At 41.1% G+C, this 21342-nt stretch overlaps 1 protein-coding gene and 2 long non-coding RNA genes across 3 annotated transcripts; 2 read left to right on the forward strand and 1 right to left on the reverse strand.

The window, feature by feature from the left end:
* The first annotated feature begins 3544 nt into the window (after positions 1-3544).
* On the forward strand, positions 3545-4665 carry LOC113016379 (uncharacterized). The gene is made up of 4 exons (XR_003271224.1): positions 3545-3587; positions 3670-4218; positions 4329-4454; positions 4543-4665. It is a non-coding gene; the product is annotated as an uncharacterized LOC113016379 (long non-coding RNA).
* A 73-nt stretch (positions 4666-4738) lies between these two features.
* On the forward strand, positions 4739-6236 carry LOC113016376 (uncharacterized). The gene is made up of 3 exons (XR_003271223.1): positions 4739-4870; positions 5000-5113; positions 6170-6236. It is a non-coding gene; the product is annotated as an uncharacterized LOC113016376 (long non-coding RNA).
* Positions 6237-12980: 6744 nt separating this feature from the next.
* Positions 12981-20504, reverse strand: LOC113016117 (interferon-inducible GTPase 5-like). The gene is made up of 3 exons (XM_026158686.1): positions 20433-20504; positions 13812-14374; positions 12981-13654 (listed from the first exon to the last, which is right to left on the reverse strand). The coding sequence occupies exons 2-3, from the start codon at positions 14365-14367 to the stop codon at positions 13041-13043; spliced, it is 1170 nt and encodes a 389-aa protein (XP_026014471.1). The 5' UTR covers positions 14368-14374; positions 20433-20504; the 3' UTR covers positions 12981-13040.
* Between the last annotated feature and the right edge of the window lie 838 nt (positions 20505-21342).

The following is a 21342-nucleotide window of genomic DNA, read 5'->3' on the forward strand; positions in this document are numbered from 1 at the left end:
GAGCTCAGAGGAGAATGGACAAACTGCTTCAATAGCTCTCATTATAACCAAGGTCTGCAGAAGAGCATATGCTAATTCACAGCCCGATGAACCTTGAAGCAGATGGGCTACAGCAGCAGAAGACCACACTGGAGCGGAAATGAGCTTCTCCCTTGGAGGTAGGGGGAGAAGTTCAGCCATCCAGGAGGTGCTCAGAGTAGAGCCGCTGCTCCTCCATAAAAAGGAGCCAGTTGAGATGGTACCGGCACGTCCCACTGGGAGGAGTCCCCACAGCAGACCCAGGACATGCTGGAGAAATTATATCACTCGAGTGGCCTGGGAAGACCTTGTTGTGTCACTGGACAAGCTGGGGAGAGGCAGGCCTGGGCTTGTTTGCTTAGGCTGCTGCCCTGGCAACCCGGCCCCAGAGAAGCAGAAGAAGATGGATGGATGGAGTATCATGTAAGGTAACCACCAATGGTGTTTTTGAAATTAATTATTTAAAGTGATGATGTTTCAGTGTTTCTTGTGTAGTTTGTCTTATTCCCTGTTCTCTACAAACTTGATTTAATCATTTTATGGGAAAGAGCAAAAATCAAAATGAGCTTTCTGCACATTACTCACAAACTCTGAAACTTTACACTTATGAACTGAACTGTTACCTTAGAGTTGCTGTGAATACATCTTATGCAGTTCATTTAGTGTCCTCATGGTCCAGAAGCAGCAGCGTGACGAGCTGATGAAGGTAACAGGGAAGTGGTGAAGCTGAGGATGTCAGTGTTCTGTCAGTCGTCGTCCTGGCAACATGAAGATTACATCTGTGTCTCTGCTCCTCGGTGAGTCAAACACTGAAGTCCTTCACTCATCTATCACAGATATCAGCTTTCACTCAGGAAACCACAGCTGCTAGCTGCATGTACTAAATGTTTCTCTGACCAGCCTTTGTTACGCAGTCTTCACTTCCTCTGTTGTAAACAAATTGTCCGTTATCTTCACTTAATCTAATTTAATTTCTCTGAGAGTTCGTATGCTTTGTTATTTTGATGATTCAAACATGAGCAGACAGAGACTCACACAGGACGTAAACCTGCAAATAACAGCAATAAAAACAGCTTCTGCAGGCAGTTCATCCCACAGCTGAGGTGGAATGAACACCTATAAACCAGGAGCAGAGTTGGAACTCAGAGTTCCTTGGTGTCCTCATGTCAGCTGACATCGCCCGGACAGACAACATCTCAGCTGACATCGAGAAGGCCCAACAGCAGCTGCACTTCTCCTTGTGTCCTGTCTTAATTTTTTATAAGTTAGCTTCCTTATTTCTGTTCCCTCTTTATGCCTCCTTCTCTTCTTCCCCACTCTCACATCCTTACTTCTTGTCTCCAGTCTCCTTGTTCCTTCCTTCTTTACTCTTTTTACCCTTTTCTTCTTTCAGCTCATCTCCTGCCTCCTTGTGCGTTCTTGTCTCAAAGTTTCCTTCACCCTTGACTCCTGCTTCATTACCTCCTCTCTCCTTGTCTCCTCAATAATTTCACTCTTCTTTAATCTCTTCTTTTCTGTCTCCTCCATGTGTCTCCTTGATTCCTGCCTCCATGTTTCCTCCTCCCTTGTCTGTGAGGTTGCATGAAGGTGAAACATGTTCAACACAAACTGATTCTTCACACACATCTGGTGCAAATGTGTGTGTGTTGATGAAGTGTGAAATTCACAGCAGCCTAATTGAATTAGACACACACTCGTTTGTCTGACAAGATCTTTTCCAACAGATGTGAGCAGATGTGTGTGTGTGTGTGTGTGTGTGTGTGTGTGTGTGTGTGTGTGTGTGTGTGTGTGTGTGTGTGTGTGTGTGTGTGAACAGTAATTTGTCCTAATCTATGTCTGCGGGTCAGGTCTGCGTTTTATCAGGACCCATGTGTTCTGCAGGACCACCGCTCAGGTCCATCAGGTTTAAGAGGACGGGCTCTGACTTTCAGAACCAAACTGACCAGTTCAGCGGCCGAATAGCCATGAATCCTGACGCTCTGGAAACCGGAGACTCACTCTTACTCTGGCAAAGCTTCAGCTGTCTGACAGCGGCAACTACACTTGCACCGTCCGTAAGTTTGGAGTAGAACTGGGTCAGTCAAGAGTGGAACTGCAGGTTCAGCGGGTCAAAGGTGGAGGTCAGTGCAAAGAGATTCAAAATCACATGTAGTGTCACAGAGTGTTAATCATTTTATGTTAACATCATGTAATGTTCATGTTTTCATTGTGTTATAAGTTCCCATCAGTGTCCCAGTGGCTCTGGGTGTCCTGGCTGTAGTTGCAGCTGTCATCGTGGGTGTTGGAGTTCACTTCAGAGGCTATTTTAAGGAAGGTATGTTGTGTGTGTGACGTGTTTGCATTGTGAATAATCTGAATCATCCCTAAACCTCAGATTTATTTTACTTGACTTGTAGTGTTTTTACTTCTTCTTAATCTATTAGTTATGTTAATAGGTGGTTTTAATTGTCTCCTTTCTTTCAATAAAACACAAACCAGTGCATCCCCATGTTTCATGTTCTTAAGGAATCCTCCAGCGCATTTTGCAAAACAGGCTCCTTTCTCTCATTGAGGAGCCTGAGGACAAACGGCAGCTATTTGTCTAGAATACTAATTGAATTACTCTTTGCTCCCTTCACATACTTTACATGTCAAACATGGGGGCTTTGACAATTGATAATTGGAGGTGAGCTTCCCTCCCTCCAAGACATCTACAGGAAGCGCTGCCTGAGGAAAGCGGGGAGGATCATCAAGGACTCCAGTCACCCCAGCCATAAACTGTTCAGACTGCTTCCATCAGGAAGGAGGTTCTGCAGCATCCGGTCCCGAACCAGCAGACTGAGAGACAGCTTTTTCCATCAGGCCATCAGACTGCTGAACACGTCATAGACACCTCAGCTTCACTACTGGAACTTCAACATTATGCACTCCATACTGTACAGTAATGCCACTGTTTGCATATGTCTCAACTCTGTATATTTTATATATTTTATTTTATTGTTTACTCTATTTAATTTGTAAAATATGTGTATACACACACACACACGTAGAAAAACATTTAGTATACACATCCAGAAATTTTTTTTTTTGCATATACTATTATATATTGTACATATATTTATTAGTTTCAGATTTAGCCATTCGTATATTTTGCCTGTTTACATTATTGTATTTTGCACAACTCTGTTGCTTGTGGGGCTCGCACACAAGAATTTCACTCGCATGTGCTGTACCAGTGTACCTGCACATGTGATGTGACAATAAAAGTGATTTGATTTGACAGACTGCGTGCACAGCTGACAGCTCCAACAGGATAGTGCACGTGTTTAAAAACGATTCTGACCACCTTGAAAAACAGCACTGGTTTTATATAGTGATGTGCGATACCACTGATTTCCTTTCCGATCCGATACCAAGTAATATTCAGGGTGGTATTGACGATACTGATCCGATACCGATACTTTGTACAAAAACTTATTTTATTTATTGTATCTCAAATTATAGCGTCATAATGATTTTTTTCCTTCTTTCTCTCTTTTTTTGAGGTTGAAATGGCAGAAAAAACTAAGCAGGGTGCCCGCATCATCCGTGTATGTACTAAAACTATATAAATCTAAGTATACATAGACATTTTTTTATTCAGTTGAATAAACATGTCTTTTCATGTATTAGGTTAAACAGCACAAAACTCAAAGATACCATGGGCAAGCAGCTGTCCCCCTGTACAAGAATGAGTATACCTGGTTGCAGCGTTACAATCATATCACAGAGTATGTTGAAGGCTGTTTGGAGGCACCGATGGGTTTTATTCATGTGGTTTCTTTTTAAAACATTATTCTTTCAGGCCAAGCGACAGTTGGGACGTAAATTTTACGACAGAGTGGCAACATTTATGTGCCATGATGCCATCACAGCCAAAAGATTTTACCAAGGTTATTTAAATAAGCGAAAGTCAAGTTATACATTTATCTATACACTTACATTTACTAATATTTAGTAATATTGCTTTGCACAGCTGAGGACCCTGCAGAGGACACACTCCAGAGCCGAGCACTGACAACAAATGCAATTCCAACATATGCAGCAAAGAAAAGGAAAAGGAGAGAGGACAGAGGATCTGTGCAGGACGAGGACAGTGAAGGATCTGAAAAGGAAGAGCAGCAGTCATCAGGAACAGAGGAGCTTTTAGACAGAACGCTCTTCCAGTGTAGCAGTAACAAGGTATGTGTGCCCTGATTCCCTTGGTAAGAGTTTTGATTGGTTCCCCTTCTTTCATATATAATCATTTACTCCATCATGAACAAAACATATTTAATTTGTACCATAAACAGATGGTGAGCCCAGGTCAGGGTGAGGGTGCCGGTAGTGCCGGAGCCACAATAAGAGAAACTAAACAGGATTTGAAAAAGGGGGTGGAGCATCTACAAAAAGTGACATACCAGTTGCGCAAGAGAAAAGTATGTAATGTATGTTCTTGTACTTGTTTTTAGTGTTTTCACTGATTACTAATCTTTTAGCTTTTTACTTTTACTTTTCTAAAATCAGATGGTGGTCTTTTACAAAAATGATAGGACAGATGTGGGGAAACTCACACAAGAAGACAATCCAGAAGAGGAGGAGGAGGATGAAGCGAGGGAATGGGTTCCTAAGGTGGGCAGGAAAAATCCAGCAGTTTCTTCTCCTGCAGTTAAAGATGTAAGTGTTTTGTTTCAAAACATCCATGAAAATGAGTAAAATATATATTTTTCTGCTCTAAAAGCAGTCTGTTAGCTCATCTGAAGATGATGGGACAGATGACTGGAAACCCACACAGGATGAATCTGAAGGCTATTCAGAAGAGGAGGAAGAACAAGAACGTAAAAGGATTCCTAAGGTAGCCATGAAAAACAAAACTGGGTGTCCTGTGCCACAAAGAGAGGTGAAATTCATCCTCAGTTTCGGTGCTTCCACAATCAATCCATCAAAAATGAGCCAAACATATTGTTGTCTTCTCTGAAAACAGATGGCGGCAGCATCTGAAGAGGATGGGACACATGATAGCAGACCCACACAGGATGAATCTAAAGATGAAGCAGAACATTTGGGACAAATGATTCACAAAGTGGCCATGGAAAAGGTAAAAATTGTCCTCTGTTTCAATGCATTCAACAAAATATGTCTTTGTATTCTTTGACGTCAGATGGTCAGCTCATATGAAATATGCAAGGAGTAAAGGTATTGAAGGTACATGAGTTTAAATACCTGGAGTCAAGCATCCAAAGCAACAAGCAGTGCAAAAGGCCAGGCAGGGGATGGCAGGGCTCAAGATGCTAAGATTTTGTTTGGGAGTGACCAGAATGGAGAAGATTAGAAATGAGTGCATCAGAGAGACAGCTCATGTTGAGTGGTTTGGACACAAAGTTAGAGAGGCAAAGCTGACATGATTTGGACATATGTAGAAGAGGCATAGTGAATATATTGTTCCATATGGAGCTGCCAGGCAGGAGGGAAAGAGCAAGCCCTTAGAGGGAGTTCAAGGATATAGTGATGGAGGATATAGATAGGGTTGGTATGAACGAGGAGGCGGCTATGGATAGAATAAGATGGAGGCAGATGATCCACTGTAGTGACCCCTAAAGGGAGGAACCAGAAGAAGAAGAACTCAGCTTATTCGAAGAGGATGGAACATAATGGGAAGCCTTCACCAGATAAATTCAAAGACAATTCAGAAAAGATGTGTTTGAGGAAGAGGTGAGTTAGCTGCAGTCCATTTTTAGTGAGGTCATGAGGAGGAGTAGAAAGCTGCAGTAAATCTAATGATCGTACTGGTGTATGTATAACACCAGCAGTGAGTTCTAAGTACTTGGACGGTCCAAAAACTATTTGCTAGGAAATCAGCACAGGCACTTATAGTGGTGCACTATTACAAAATGCTTTTACTCACAAATAGGGGGCTAAAGTTCATTCCTTGCAGTTTGATTTGTTTCTAAAACCATCAACACCAACATGAAACTGGTTTATAATTTTTTTCTTCTTCTTGCATTTCTGTGTGTTATATGTACAGGACAGGGAAACGGCGATGAGCTCATTACGATTACAACACCAAATTCCAGTTGTTACATAACAAATCTGAACATTACATCTAGATGAGCTAAAGTAACCTTGTTTTTCTTTGTCGATCATCATTTTTCAGATGCAGCAGGCCTATGTAAGCCAAGACACAGCAAAGACTGTGAATAAGAGTTCAGAAAAAAGGGTGATTCACCAAACCAGTTACTTGAAGAGGCTAACTTTTCATCAGTCAACTCTCTTTGAAGACACCATACCCAGATCTGGTAACTGGAAACCAGCAGCTGTAGTAAAAATACACAAGTTCAAAGAACTTTAAGGTGGAGTGGTATTTATTTATTTCTCATATGGTCTTAGATAACAACAAGAAAGACCAAAGTGGAGTGTCATCTGCAGCAATAATAACCTCAGGTAAATATTAACATTATATTGCACAATATGAACAATGTTAAGTTAATCAGTAAGTAAATGATTATTTTCTTTTTCTTTTTTTTTGCCTGTCCCGTTTGGCTCTTTTGCATCAGAATTATTGTCTAAAGGCAAAGAAAGATGCCCAACGGATTTACTTTACCAAATTGACCATCCCAGCCTTGCCATAATGGTCCATTTGATTCACCTTTTATTGTTTATTTTAGTTTCACTTGCTGAATACGGGACAGACTTGACTGGGGGAAGAAGGGGAGAAAGAAAGAGGGAGAGAGAAATAGCTGAGAAGAGGGACGGGGGAGAAGGGCAAAAAACAAACCAACAGAATGGGCAGAAAAAAAAAAGAAAATGTTAAATTTATTAAAATTAAAAATTTATATTTAATTGTGTTGTGGTTTGCAGTGTTTTGTGTTGTTTCACTTTAAATTTGTAAAAGGAAAAAGCTGAAAATTTAAATAGTTAAAAGTTGAAATGTGAATAGTTGATTTTTGTATTATATGATTTATTTATTACATTTTATGTGGAGTGAATAAATAAAAGTATATTTACGGTGGCCCCTACAGACAAAGCACATACAAACTTCAAATCACGTACGAACTCTGAAGCATGTACAAACTCCAAAACACGTAAAAACACGTACAAACTCCGAAGCACGTAAAAACACGTACAAACTCCGAAGCACGTAAAAACACGTAAAAACTCAGAAGCACATATAAACTCAAAACACGTACAAAAGACAACAGAAGTGCTCCAGGATGCTGGGCGCAGTGTTGAGCTTTTGTTACCTAGTGGCTACACAAGCCAGCAAGTACCAACGACCAGATTTGGTGTGTGGTAGTAACAGGTAAATGAACATTGCTTTTAAATTATTTGAATATATATGAGTGCCTGTGTATAAATACACAAACAATACACATATGCTTTCATGCTTTCAATTGTGTAATTTAAGTGATCTAGTAGCTCTGCTTTGGAAGTTCAGTTCATGCTAGAAATGTGTTTTGGAGTTTGTACGTGTTTTGTCTCTAGGGGCCACCGCATATATTTATATATAAACATATATAAATAAAACCACAATTTTTTTACGTTAGTAATTCCTTTTGTGCATAATTTTATAATATTGTTAATAACAAATTAATTAAAGCAACAAAACAACCTGAAGAGCCGGTTCAGAGCCGAAAGAGCCAGCTCTTTTTAGTGAGCCGAACCGAAAGAGCCGGATCTCTAAAAAGAGTCAGAAATCCCATCACTAGTATACACTGCTACAAAACAGCACAAGAGAAGGAGGATTTAGTGTTTGTGTTATTACGAAACAAGAAGAGTTCCCAGATGGTGCAGTGGACACATGTGTGACTCCTGTGATTAAAGCATCTTTCTTTCAGCTTAACGAGTGAACCGTCAGCTCGTTCAAACACACGTTAAAGTGCGTTTGGCTCGACACCACCGAACAGAGGCAGCAATATAACATTGACAGTGCAGTGGATCCTGCTTGTGCTGTGAAATTCAGGACTGCAAACCGAGCAGCATCACTGACTTTCAGCCTCTTGTGTTTGTGGATATATGACTGACTTTAATTATCCATAAAATCATCACATTCTCTGTAAGATTAAAGTCAACTATTGAACGGCGTATATTTTGAAGTATTTACATCTAGTATTTACTCTAGATTTACCACAGAGTGAAATAATGTACGCATGGCACCAAATAAACACATACCAGACACGATTTAGGCTTCAGGAAGGTAATCCATGGATGATCTCTGTAACACGAACAACACAAGCAACATGAGTACTACCAATTCAGGCTAAGGCAGGAGCAAAATGTATGCAACTCCTACCTGTAACATCGGGGGAAGTTAAGTGACCGAAAAGCCGGATGACAACAAAATGACAACAGGTGAGCAATTCAGGGATGCTCAGATGGCATCTAATATTTATAGCAGCGCCCCATAATGTGCTTGACTACTAGTGGGACCAAAAGCCAATAAATATAATATTGTGGCTGCATTTTGAACAAGTTGCACGCGGGACAAGCTTTTCCATTTTGGAAAAGATATATATATAAATCTTATAAAGTTTGTATCTGTCTTGTGTGAAACTTGTATGAAAAGCATATAAGTGTGAAAACAGATATAAGATCCCTTGAAAAAATTATATAATGAAACATGTATGTTTTGGATACTTACTAAAACAATGTATGAACGTTTCGGTCTGAGGTTATAAGAACCTCCAAAAGCACACCCACTGTCATCAGGAGGTAAGCTGTTAACCGCTGTCTCCAGAGCAATGTCAGCAGACTCTTGCGAAGAGTTCCAGTCCAAGAAAAGTGGGACAGTATCAGTACGCTCACAGTATCAGCAGGAGAGACAGTGTTTTTATCAACAGCATCAAAGTCACTACGGTCTGGGTCTGAAAGAGCAAGAGACAAGCTGCTATCTGGAAGACTGAGATCCAAAGCTTACGAAGCCTTTAGATTTGTATATTTGCCAGATAAAGCTATGGCCCAGGTGTAGAATAGTTGCAGGTTTGCAACATTCTCTCCAGTGTCCACTGTGGTGAGACAGTAATTTGCACCACACATCCTCTTGGAGATAGAGTAGGGACCAGTGTAAAGGGGGGGGCAACTTCGCAGAAAAGTTGGATGATGCATCTGATTTGGGGTGCAACTTTACTCTGACTAGGTCTCCAACTTCATAAGAGACCAGGCAACATCTCAGATCATAGAAATGCTTTTGTCGTTTATGACTCTCTACAAGCACCATGCTTGTACTAGTTAACCCTAACCCTGATCATGACCATCCTGAAGTGAAGCTCTCAGGTTATCTGAGTAAGACGTTTCAGGGTCATTCAGTCCTTCCCAGGAGGGCTGAGTAATGAGGTCCTAGGGCGTGTCCAACTCTCGCCCATAGAGCATCATAGATGGTCTCAGGCCTGTGCTCTTGTGAGGCACAGTACACAGTGCAAAACAGATCTGGGGAAGATATTTGTCCCATGAAGCATGCTTATCCCCAACATATGCTCGAATGGCTGTCTTCAAAGTGTGAGTTACACGATCAGTTGCATAAGTTTGAGGATGGTACGCAGTTGTTAGTCTGTGTTCAGTTCCAAATGTTAGCACAACATGCTCAAATAGTTGATGAAAGGTGTTCCCCTATCAGAAACAAGGTAAGATCGAGCAAAAATGTCAGTAATGAACTTGTTAGCAGCAACCTGAGCAGTGGCTTCTCTTACAGCACTCACTTCGATCCATTTGGAGAAATAGTCCACAAAAACAAGGATATAAGCATTCCCTCTTTGTGTGCGGGGCAGTGGGCCAACATAGTCTACACACGTGTACTCCCATGGTCTTTGTGGTTGGATAGGGACTATAAGGTCTGCTGTTTTTCTTTGAGTTGGCTTTGTGGCTTGACACAAAAAGCATGAGACCACATACTTTTTCACATCATAGTTCATGTTTTTGCCAGAAGAATGTGAGAAGCAAGCATGCCAGCGTTATTGCAATGCCCAGATGTCCGGCTGTAGGATGATCGTGGTAATACTTGTGTTGGATAGATAGCTTGTACTGGAAGGACTGTAAGGTGCTAGTTCAGGTTTGCAGCTACCACTCCCCGGAGTGTCGGCCAGAACACTGCTCAAGGCCCGGATGAATGTTCAGAAGGGAGACAATGAAGACACCGAGGATAGTGCAGACTCTTGTATTGACTTCACACAGTTGAAGGTAACAGAGGTTGTCAGAGGAGCAGGTATTGCATACAGGTTTAGGTGCGTGGGCATGGATGTGTGTGTGTGTGTGTGCTACATTGCTAAAGTGTTCACAACAATATCTCCAGAGTACATCAACATAAACACAGGCGGGAAATGAACTAACATCCCCTTTAATACCATAGGCCATATATTACCCACGACTCAGGCATAGACCCACTGAGAGAGCTAACCCGGTACACAGCTATACCCAACCACACGGCAGGAGAGTTAGCTTAGCTTAGCACCCGCTAGCGGCACAGACAGAAACATAGTCATTTCCCCCCTAACCTTGGTTACAGTCCCAAACACATCTTATTATCACATCCCCACACATCACCAACTTACATTGCTCATTAACGCACACTTCTCACGGAATAACCAATTCTCTGCCGGTAATCTGGAGCAGAAAGGCTCAGGTGCTTTGCCCACTCTCTCCCTGGACATAGTCTCTCATACAAAGCGGTGGGGTGACCTCTACTGGCCACTCTAAAAAACTACAGGTGAACTAACAACTGAACAGAATAAAACCATAACTACGGGGCCTTTTGTACAACTTGAGCAGATAACCAAGGAGTGCAGTAGGAGCTGTTGTGGACGTTTTCCACTTAAATAAAGCCTGCAGACGAGCGATGAGCGGTAGCTAACATTCTTTAAATAAACACACAAAGAACAGACAACCAAGCTTGATGAAGTCCCTGCATGTCCGCGGGACAGACGGTCAGCAGAGTCTCCCTGAGCCTAGCATGGCTCTCAGTTAAATACCTTCTCCAGGAACAAAAGGCAGTACACAGCTGTTTCACACCTTAAGGTTCACACTCCCTTGCTACCTCCCAGAGTCCTCAAAGAGACAAAAGACTCTTCCTGTGGAGTTGTCTGCTTCCCCCAACTTCCTTACTACACCCCCTATTAACGTATGAGTGTCAGACATGTTAAAATCCAGTGGCACCAAGGCATCATACAATAATGTGATTAATACATAAGTGAAAGAAATTCCTATACAGAGCAAACAGTTTAATCTGCTTGAGTGGGTGGAGGCCATCGTGTACAACGTACTTCTTCAGATGATTATCCTCCTCAGTTTGTTGGTCACTTTCCAGCTGATGGAGCAATGAGCCTGTGGCTGGGTCCTCAAGCTGCAATTGACGAACATGCGGGCGGTCCAAAACAATTACAGAAGATAGAGCACGAAGGTCCATGCTTCCAATCACAGCATAGGGAGGGAGAAGATCGATAGGGGCATCCACATCTGGGAGGGGATTACGTGAAGGGGTATTGGGCGCCTGATTACGTTCTCCAGGTTTGTGGATAATTCTGAAGTCAAAGTCATGAAGGCAAAGAGACCACCGAGCAAGCCTGCGGGGATTTGGTCAAGACATCAACCACTTGAGGCTGCTGTGGTCAGTGTAAATAGTTACATGCACGCCCTAGACATTGTACAGCACTTTGGTCAACATTGCTGTCATAATTAAATGTGCTATATAAATAAATAACCAATAAATGATTTATGGCTTAAGATTAAAGGCAGATGGTATAGTTGCCGTGCTAAGCTGGTCCCTAATCTCACTGGCACTTAGACATCCTCTTTAGAAAACCTTTATGTTTGGCATGATTGTAGCTAAAATGTTTATTCTTAGTTCCTGGAAATGTCCCTTTTTTGGGTTTGGTTGAGATGATTGCATGTTTGTATGTTGAAGAGGTGCTTTATTGTCTGGATGACACTTACATTAAATTTGTCGAAAACTGGGGCCCTTTCTTCAATCATATTAACGGGGATTCAACATAATCTTCAACCTATTTGACTGCACTTTACGTTTATATGAAACCGCACTTCTGCCGGACCCTGATTCCTTCCTGGACTTGTTCCCCACATCTTTTCGACTCAGTGAACTCTTTGTTGCCTTGTCTAACTTCACACATAAGATCATCTTCTTCAGACTCTAGGGTTTGTCTTTACTTTTGATTTGGACTGACTAACTAGTGTGTTTTTTTTTTATTTCCTTTCTCTGTGTTTGGATGTTTTGTTTTGTTTTAAAATTTGTTTCTTTCGTCTGGTGTGATTTGGTGTGATGTAATTTTGAATTTAAAATCTTATAAGTAAACATAAAAAAAACCCAAAGAAAAAAAAACAACAGGACAAAAACACCACAGCTTAGTTCCTGTTCCACACATCTCTGTTCATCATCAAACACGCTGCAGTAAAAGTATTTATTATGCTGTAAGCTATGATATGATAACAAAAAAAGAGTTTCATCACAAAGTAAATCAAATAAAAGAAGTTCAGATGATGATGTTTCAGGAGTAACTAACACATGACCTGATCTGTAAAAAGTAATGACATCACCAAATCAAATCACCAAAAGAATAGAAAAAAAGTTAGTAGCTCTTCCTAACAGTTTTTATCTGATTAATAAAATCGCATTTGTTCCTGTATCGATTTAATGAGAAGAAATGAGACTTGCTGAGGCCTTTGATACACTTATTAACTATAGCATGATTATGGCTCAAACGTACAAGTGCAACGTGATTTGGTTTAGAATAGAATGGAATAGAATTCAACTTTACTGTCATTGCACATGTCACAAGTACAAGGCAACGAAATGCAGTTTGCATCCATTCAGAAAGTTCTTTAGCGATAATGTAGATATAATACAGAATATAGCTCTATTATAGGTATGTTACAATATACATGGTATGTTATGAGTATACTATAAGTATGTACAGGGTATAGCTGTAGCGAGTGTACAAGCTATGTACGGACTACAGGTTTCAGTATATTTATTATTGATGATTCATTACTCATCTTTTACTTTCAAATTCACGCTGATGTATTCAGACTAAAGCTCTTTCGAACACCCTCTGAGCATCATCAGCAAGCTCATCAAGGATCAATTCCAGAGTTTTGCAGTTTTCGTTGAAAGAGAAAATCAGTGCTAATGGGATTCCAAAAATTGGAATATATCTGGATGCTGCAGTTCTTGTAGCTCTGTGTTTAAGTTCGGTCAGTGCCTGCTGGACGCGCTCTTTAGTTATTTCTGCTGCAGCCAGTGGTGAATTGATGACAGCACACAGATCAGCGTATGGCACACCTGTTCTGGCAGAAAGTCTCTTCAGAGATGACACATTGAGACCAAACGCGAAAACATATTCTGTGACAGCACTAACCAGCACAGCAAGATCAACAACCATGGAAAGCCCAGGAAGTGGAACAGCTGATCCAATTGCAGACAGAGTAGCGTAGTAATATACTTTGTTCTGAAAAGCTTCCTTCTTCTTGATGATGATCTCTGGGTTGATGTTGGGCATGACAAACAGCAGAGTGTCCCTCTTGTTCTTAGGAAGGTCTCTCTCTAAGGTCTGCTGTAAGAGAGGGAAGTCATACAGGTGGAGCTCAAAGCTAGACACCAGGAAGACCTTTGGAGACTCGATGCCTAACTGTGCAACTCCTGTGTCACAGAAGAAACACACATAAAGATAATGTAAAAAAATGCATATAATATGAAGTCCTATAAAAACAACAACAAATCATTTAAAACTTGGATCTGAATGTTTTTTAAAAGTGAATCTCAGATATCACTGAGATTTAAGTGATGAGACACTCACTGTGAACGCAGTCTTCTCTGATTACTTTAAGAGTCTCCTCTTCACTAAAGTCTGTCTCTCTTCTCTCAGCTCGTATATCGTTGTCAATTTTTGAGAGAACAAAGTAGAACTTTTTCTCCATCCTCTCAATCTCTTTTACAAGTTTCACGTCATTTTCTGTAAAGCGAATGCCTGAGATGATGATGAAGAAGTCAAACTTCTCAAATCCAACAAGCTTCAGGTACTTATCAGCTGGAAACTTGGTGGTGCCGATTCCAGGAATATCCCATAAAGTAACATTGAGATAGTTTGGATGGGGATATGGCGTACACTCTAAGGTTGATTCTGTAATACCAGTAGGCGCAGCTTTCTCATCATCATTGGACAGCCCTCTGAGGGCATTAACAAAGGTGGATTTACCAGCTCCAGTTTCTCCTGTGATGGCGATATTTAGTGGAATATTATTTAGTGTTTCTAAGTATTCTTGAATCCTTGCGGCTGCTGCAGCAGTGTCGTTTTCCAGGTCTTCTCTAACTCCAGGAATTTCTTCCTGATTCAAATCATCTAGATCCTCCATGCTGATCCTTAAACAGAAGAAGAAAACCTGAGAAAATGTCACTTTTGTCTTCAACTAAAGAATATGTATATAGAGTATCTACTTCTATTCAATGTTATCGCTTAAAATCATAGATCACATGTTTTTGTTTTTATTTTTTGGGGGAGAGTAAAACTGTCAGACTTTTTAAGTATTAAGCTCAGAAACTGTCCTTAGATAAATTCATTTGTTTTGAGATAGATAAGAAGAGTTTAAAAATATCAAAGTTCAGTGATTGAAAACATGTTTGCATTGTTTAAAAAAAATTATCTTTCTTTTATTGTGAATTGCTGTGAGAAATGTAATTTCCTACGGAGATATGGGTCTGTGAAGGTAGCACAGGGTGGAGAAGAAAAAAGTGGTGCCCTAGTTTATTAGTAAATGAGTTTAGACCAATGACTGTAGAAAACATGGACGACCGACAGCTCCCCAAAAATGAAGCCAAAACGTCTCTATCGCCCCCTGGTGTCTGGCTGCAGTATAGTTCATAAACCCCGCCTCCTCCATGTTAGTGGATGGGACTGGGGTCAGACTAAAATAAATTAATTCTCAGATAATTTTTTTCCAAAGATTCTTTCTTTTGTTATCAATAGTTCTCATCACGCTGATTTATGTCCAAGGGGTCTCCTCTCCCATAAGTTTGATTCTAATTCCTACCGCGGTGATGTTAAATTGGGGTGAAACGTCATCATAACAGCTTTGACTGACAGCTGCAGTTACGAGGAAACTTGCGTATCTCTGTCCGGGAATAGCAGATTTAGCTGTGAGAGAAGGGCCAGCGTTTACGCTACGAAAACACGCCCGACTGTTTTAACCTGACAGACTGAACAAGTCTGTCCCCGTATTCAGCAAGTGAAAATAAAATAAACAATAAAAGGTGAATCAAATAGACCAATACGGCAAGGCTGGGAAGTGCAAATCTATACTAGTTATACTAGTGATGTGCAGTCCTGAAATATCGATTCCTCCGATACCAATCATTTATGTTCTAGAATCGATTCTCACCTGAAAATATTTTTTGTTTTGTTTTGGTTTTTTTTGCCTGTCCCGTTTGGCTCTTTTGCCATCGGAGTTATTGTCTAAAGGCGAGGAAAGATGCCCAACGGATTTACTTTACCAAATTGACCATCCCAGCCTTGCCATAATGGTCTATTTGATCCACCTTTTATTGTTTATTTTATTTATTTTTTTATTTTCACTTGCTAGATACGGGACAGACTTGAATGAGGAAAAGAAAAGGGAGAAAGGAAGAGGGGGGAAAAACAGCGGAGAAGAGGGACGGGGATAAAGGGCAAAAAAACAAAAACCAACTAAATAAGCAGACAAAAAAATACATATATCAATCACCTGGATCACCTCTTGAGAAAGAAAAGAAAATAAGCAGAAGAAAAAGAGAGCAATACAATAAACAACATTACGATGATATATGGGAATATAACAGTAAATACTAAATATCAAACATTATTGTGCAGCACGTAATATCGACAGCACACAGTGTGCTTTGAGGTAGGAGCCAAAAAGGGTGTAGTTTGTGTGTGTGAGCACCCGTGTGTACACCTGTGAGCATGGACGCGCTTGTATTAAAAGGTTCCTTCATCTAATGATCTGCTAGAGCAGTGGTTCTTAACCTGGGTTCGATCGAACCCTAGGGGTTCGTTGAGTCAGTCTCAGGGGTTTGGCAGAGCCTCCGCCATGACATGCACGGCTCATTTTGTGCACCAGTAAAAAACATATCTATGTCTTGAATTTGAAAAAAATCACATTTTATTTTTCACTAAAGAGGGGTTCAGTGAATGCGCATATGAAACTGGTGGGGTTCGGTACCTCCAACAAGGTTAAGAACCACTGTGCTAGAGGGTGTGGGGGGGTCACAGCCCCATCCTCCAGGGCATGCAGCAGGTATGGAGGAGATCAAAACTCCAGACATCCTGAAAATATGTTAAAAGTTTTTTTGTGACCCAGAAAGAGAAATAAGAGTAATATTAAAACTAAGTCGCTGCCGCCATTGTTGGAGACTGGAATTGGCTGGGCTGCGCGATGAATTCTGTGATATGGTTTTTCAGTTTTGTTGTCCGGGTGGAAAATCTGGAGAAATTCGAGAGAATGGTGGCTCCGGGAGATTTGCGGGAGGGGCACTGAAATTCGGGATTCTCCGGGAAAAAATCGGGAGGGTTGGCATGTATGGTTGTGGCAACATCACTAACCTTGGCACATCACTTTCAATGTGGGAGGTCAGTACCACAGGCCTGTAATCCTGGGCACCACTGGGACGTGGTGTCTTTGGTACAGGGACGAGGACTGATGTCTTCCACAGCACTGGGACCCTCTGCAGATTCAGACTCAGCATGAACAGTTTATGGAAGACTCCATTTGTCTCTTAACCTGGTCTTGAGTGAAAGTGTATGGGTGGGGGAGGGGTGTCAGGACTTTCACCGGAGGAAAAGGTGCTATGTATAGAGGCCAGGTGGCTACAGCCTGGCCACACAAAGGGGGAGCTACTGGGTCTGATCCGCTGCACTATAGTTTCGCCAGTTGCAAAGCAACCGCTGCAACTACTGGCCTTCAACTCTCTCCTGTCTTTAGTAACTAAGGGAGTTGCTCCTATCTCACAGGGAACTGCACAAATGCTACAACAGGAGTGCTGGATTTGGGCTGGGCCAGGACACCAGCATCAGGAGTGCCTGTTGACGGAGGTGGAGCAGTTGTCCTGTCTTGTTGACCCTCTTGACACCAGCCCCCGGTCCAGGATGGACGTACCACGTGCCAGTAAGGTGCCATGGGTATACTCGCCAATTAGTTTGCACATGATGCATCCCCTAATTTTGGGGGCAGATTGGGCGGGGTTTAATAAACTGTTAGTGACACATAGCGCCTGTGCTGCACTCATCTGTGACCCGAGCTCATCCAATGCTGACTCGGGAGAGGAGGACACAAAAGGGGTTTACTGTGTGGCCCCGCCTCCACAGGTGATTTCCCACTAAAGCAGTCTCATGAAACTGATGAAACACTCACTTTGTGAGCAGGTGATAAAAATTTAAGGTCACATGGGGCACCCTGACAAAGCACTGACCTAGCTGCATTTCATAATTATCAGAGATAGGCTGTATCGAGTGAGTCATGATACTCACACAGAAGAACAACACCCCGGTTGTTGGTGCCAAAATGCCACCAGGAAATTATTTTCCAAGCATATAGGATGATTAATATGTGATAAAACTCTGGAGAGAATAATGACCGGATTTTATTTGCTGGGCATCTGAGTGACTGTGCACCAAGGGCAGGTGTCCTGCTTGCACTGTCAGCTGGTTTACCAGCTGGCCATTCCAAAAGCACTGTGCCGAATAGAGAGCCTAATCTTGAAAGTAGAGATAGTGTCTGTCTCCTGAATCCAAACTGGAAGCTGGTTCCACAGAAGAGGGGCCTGAAAACTGAAGGCTCTGCCTCCCATTCTACTTTTAAATACTCTAGGAACAACAAGTAGGCCTGCAGAGCGAGAGCGAAGCGCTCTAATAGGGTGATATGGTACTACAAGGTAGTGATGGGATTTCCGGCTCTTTTTAGAGATCCGGCTCTTTCGGTTCGGCTCACCAAAACGATCCGGATCTTTCGGCTCCGAACCGGATCTTCAGGTTGTTTTGTTGCTTTAATTAATTTATTATTAACAATAATATAAAATTATGCACAAAAGGAATTACTAACGTAAAAAAGGGGTTTTATTTATATATGTTTATTAGGGGTGCAACGATATTCGTATCGATATTGAACCGTTCGATACAGTGCTTTCGGTTCGGTGCGCATATGTATTGAACAATACAAAATTTGTAATTTATTTTATCAACTTTCCTTCTGACGATGCTGTCTGTGTGGAGCGCTCAGTGAATCTGCGTTCGACTACTCCGCCTAGGGTCGAGAGTGCAGCCTAGGCGGAGTAGTCGAACGCAGATTCACTGAGCGCTCAACACAGACAGCATCGTCAGAAGGAAGAGCGCAGGGCAAGCTAGCGAGACAGAAGTGGACCTCCCCCACCCTCATTCAGATCTGGCGTTTGGAATTATTTTGGTTTTTAATGTGACGTATGACCCTGAAGGTAAGCGAGTCATGGACTAAAGTAAAACAGTATGTTGGATGTGCCATGCAATGCTCAATTACAAGGGTGGGAGCTAGTGTGTTAGCGCAGTTAGCTCGTTAATGTGTTGGCCGTCTAGCCCCATGCACGGGGCGATCGGCGGTAGCTCGTTAACGGAGATTTGCCGATAATTGTGTGCTGTAGTTCCTCACTGTGGCCACTGGAGGGCAGTGAACACTCGTCGCACTCTACAGTCAGCATCACACAAACATTAAACCTGCTGATGTACCTGTAGTGAGACTCTCCTATTCATCTTCTTCTACAGAAACAGCACTGCACCTCTTTTAGCCTCCATTTAAATTGCTAAATTCTCATCTTTATTTGTAAGATGTGTGCACATTCACAGCCTAACCACAAACCAAGAGATGTTTTTTAATCAGTGTAAACTCTGTTAACATACTGACCGAAAATAACAGAATGAAATAACAATAGACTGAGTAGTTCTCAAATGACAGAGAAGAACCACAATATATACCCACATAATGAAGTTACGAGTAATAACAGATGAGGACTGTCACATGATCATAGAAAATGATTATTACAACAGCATAACTTACATAAAATATATTCTCACAAATTGAACCATGTGATTGAGCTCAGGGGGCATTGTTAGATGTACTGTTACCCAACAACTTAACTAAGCAGCAGAGTTCCCCTCAGTGATAATTGTAAAACTACAGTAGGTCTGGGCACTAATGACGAGGCAGCAGTTTTAATATTGTTCAAAGCATAAATTTAATTTTAGCTGCAGTTACATAAACATGTTTATGGTTTCAGCAACTAGTTTTTGTATTTTTATCCACATAGAAAGGAGTCTGTTTAGGTCATTTCTGATCAGGAGGCACCTCCTTGGTGAGCTGTTACAGACATGTCCCACCACGACGCCTCTATGCAGACCCAGGATGTTTTATACACATACTTGTGATCACACGGCATTTATGCTTGTTCTTAATTAAACTTAAGATGCAAAAGATAATTATCAACAAAAAAGTTCAGATAAAGATGTTTGAAGGTTAGCTGTCACAGCAGCTGATCTGCAGGCAGCGCTAAAATTCATGATTACACAAAAAAAAACCCACTGTCATGATGTTTCAGTAAAGTTTATTATTCAGATATAAACTGTGTAAAAGATCACGTTTGTTCCTGTAGCAATATGATAAAGTGAACAACTGGATTATGATTTGGATGCAACATTCAGAAGAGCATCTTGTGTAAAACTCTGCCACAGGAAACATGAGGAGTTACCTGCTGTTACAACCTCTCTGGTAAGTGGAAAAGGTAAAAAGGGTTTATTTATATAAAAGTTGATTTACACACTGCAGTTTCAAATGTGTCTGTAAATAATATTCTAACCGAGACATGAAGAATAATATTATTTGAATATGAATTTAAAAGGAAAAAAACGTAAAATTATGATTTACAATCAAAGTAGAAATCTTGTCCCTTAACAGTCTGAAAAAAGCTAATTTGTTTTTATTTTGTGAAAATCCAAAAGTGACTCCTGTCAGACTTTTTTTTGGTTATTAATGCCTATTATCAGACTTGAATGTATTTAAACTAAAACCCTGCATTCAGCAGATCAGATTATCTGAAACAATTATGTTAGACATGATACATATAAATGATGTAAGTTATTCTCTATTCATCTAAATATAATATGATCGGATGCACTGAAACTGGCTCAATAATCAGCAGACTGTGTAATGATGAAGTAACACCCAAAGCTAAGGTCACATCAAGCAGATGGGGCAGGAAGTCATTCAGCAACCTCACCTGTATAATTATTAAATAATACTTATTATATTACCACATCTATTTAAAATAACTATATTTTCTGTGTCTTATCTTAAAAAATAAAAATGGTGACCAGAGGAAGAAAGTGACTTTAGCTTAATTCATGAGATAAATTAAAATAACTTACACTGAATTTCTGCTGAGGCTGAAAGTGAAGAGAGCAGCACACTGCAGTCAGTAACAATGTGAGAAGTTGCAGTTTGGCTTTAAGCTTTTGTGGTTAGTCACAGGAAATCCTTGCATCCAACATAACGATGAATCGACCAATCAGCGAGTCTTCATGAGGGCCTCAGTTAGATATGTAAACACAGCTGATTTACAAGAAGTCATGTGTCCATGGCAGAACTCGATGTACTACAGAGAATAGTAAAAATTGTTTTTCTATTTTTTTGTGCTTGTCACACTTTAATGTTTCAGATCATCACATAAATGTTAATATTAGACAAAGATAACACAAGCAAACACAAAATTCTGTTTCTAAATGAAGGTGTTTGTTATTAAGAGGAAAAATACAAGCCTTCATGGCCATGTGTGAAAAAGTGATTAATCCCTAAACATAATAACTGGTTGAGCTAACTGAGCAGCAACAACTGCAACCAAGGATTTGCCATAAGTGGCTGTAGGTTTTTAAAGCACCGTGCAGTGTTGTAATTCAACCACATTTGTTTCAAATCAAATCACTTTTATTGTCACATCACATGTGCAGGTACACCGGCACAGCACATGTGAGTGAAATTCTTGTGTGCAAGTTTCACAAGCAACAGAGGTGTGCAAAGTACACTACAACAGTGGTTCTCAAACTTTTTTGCAACAAAAATTTGCAGCATGTGCAGCCACAGGTGGGAGGCCTTTATGTGTAAACAGGAAACTGCAGTCAGAGCTGCTGTGGATCCCGTGTCACTCTGTGACACCTCACCATCGGAACATCTCCACACAGCAGCTTCCTCCTTCCTTCTCTTCCTCTTATCCAGAGTCGGGTCGTGGAGGCAGAGCATGAGGAAGACTTCCTGTTTCCTCCTTCATGAAGAGGCATCGCT

This window comes from Astatotilapia calliptera, chromosome 3 (assembly GCF_900246225.1).
Source record: "Astatotilapia calliptera chromosome 3, fAstCal1.2, whole genome shotgun sequence".
Taxonomy (NCBI): domain Eukaryota; kingdom Metazoa; phylum Chordata; class Actinopteri; order Cichliformes; family Cichlidae; genus Astatotilapia; species Astatotilapia calliptera.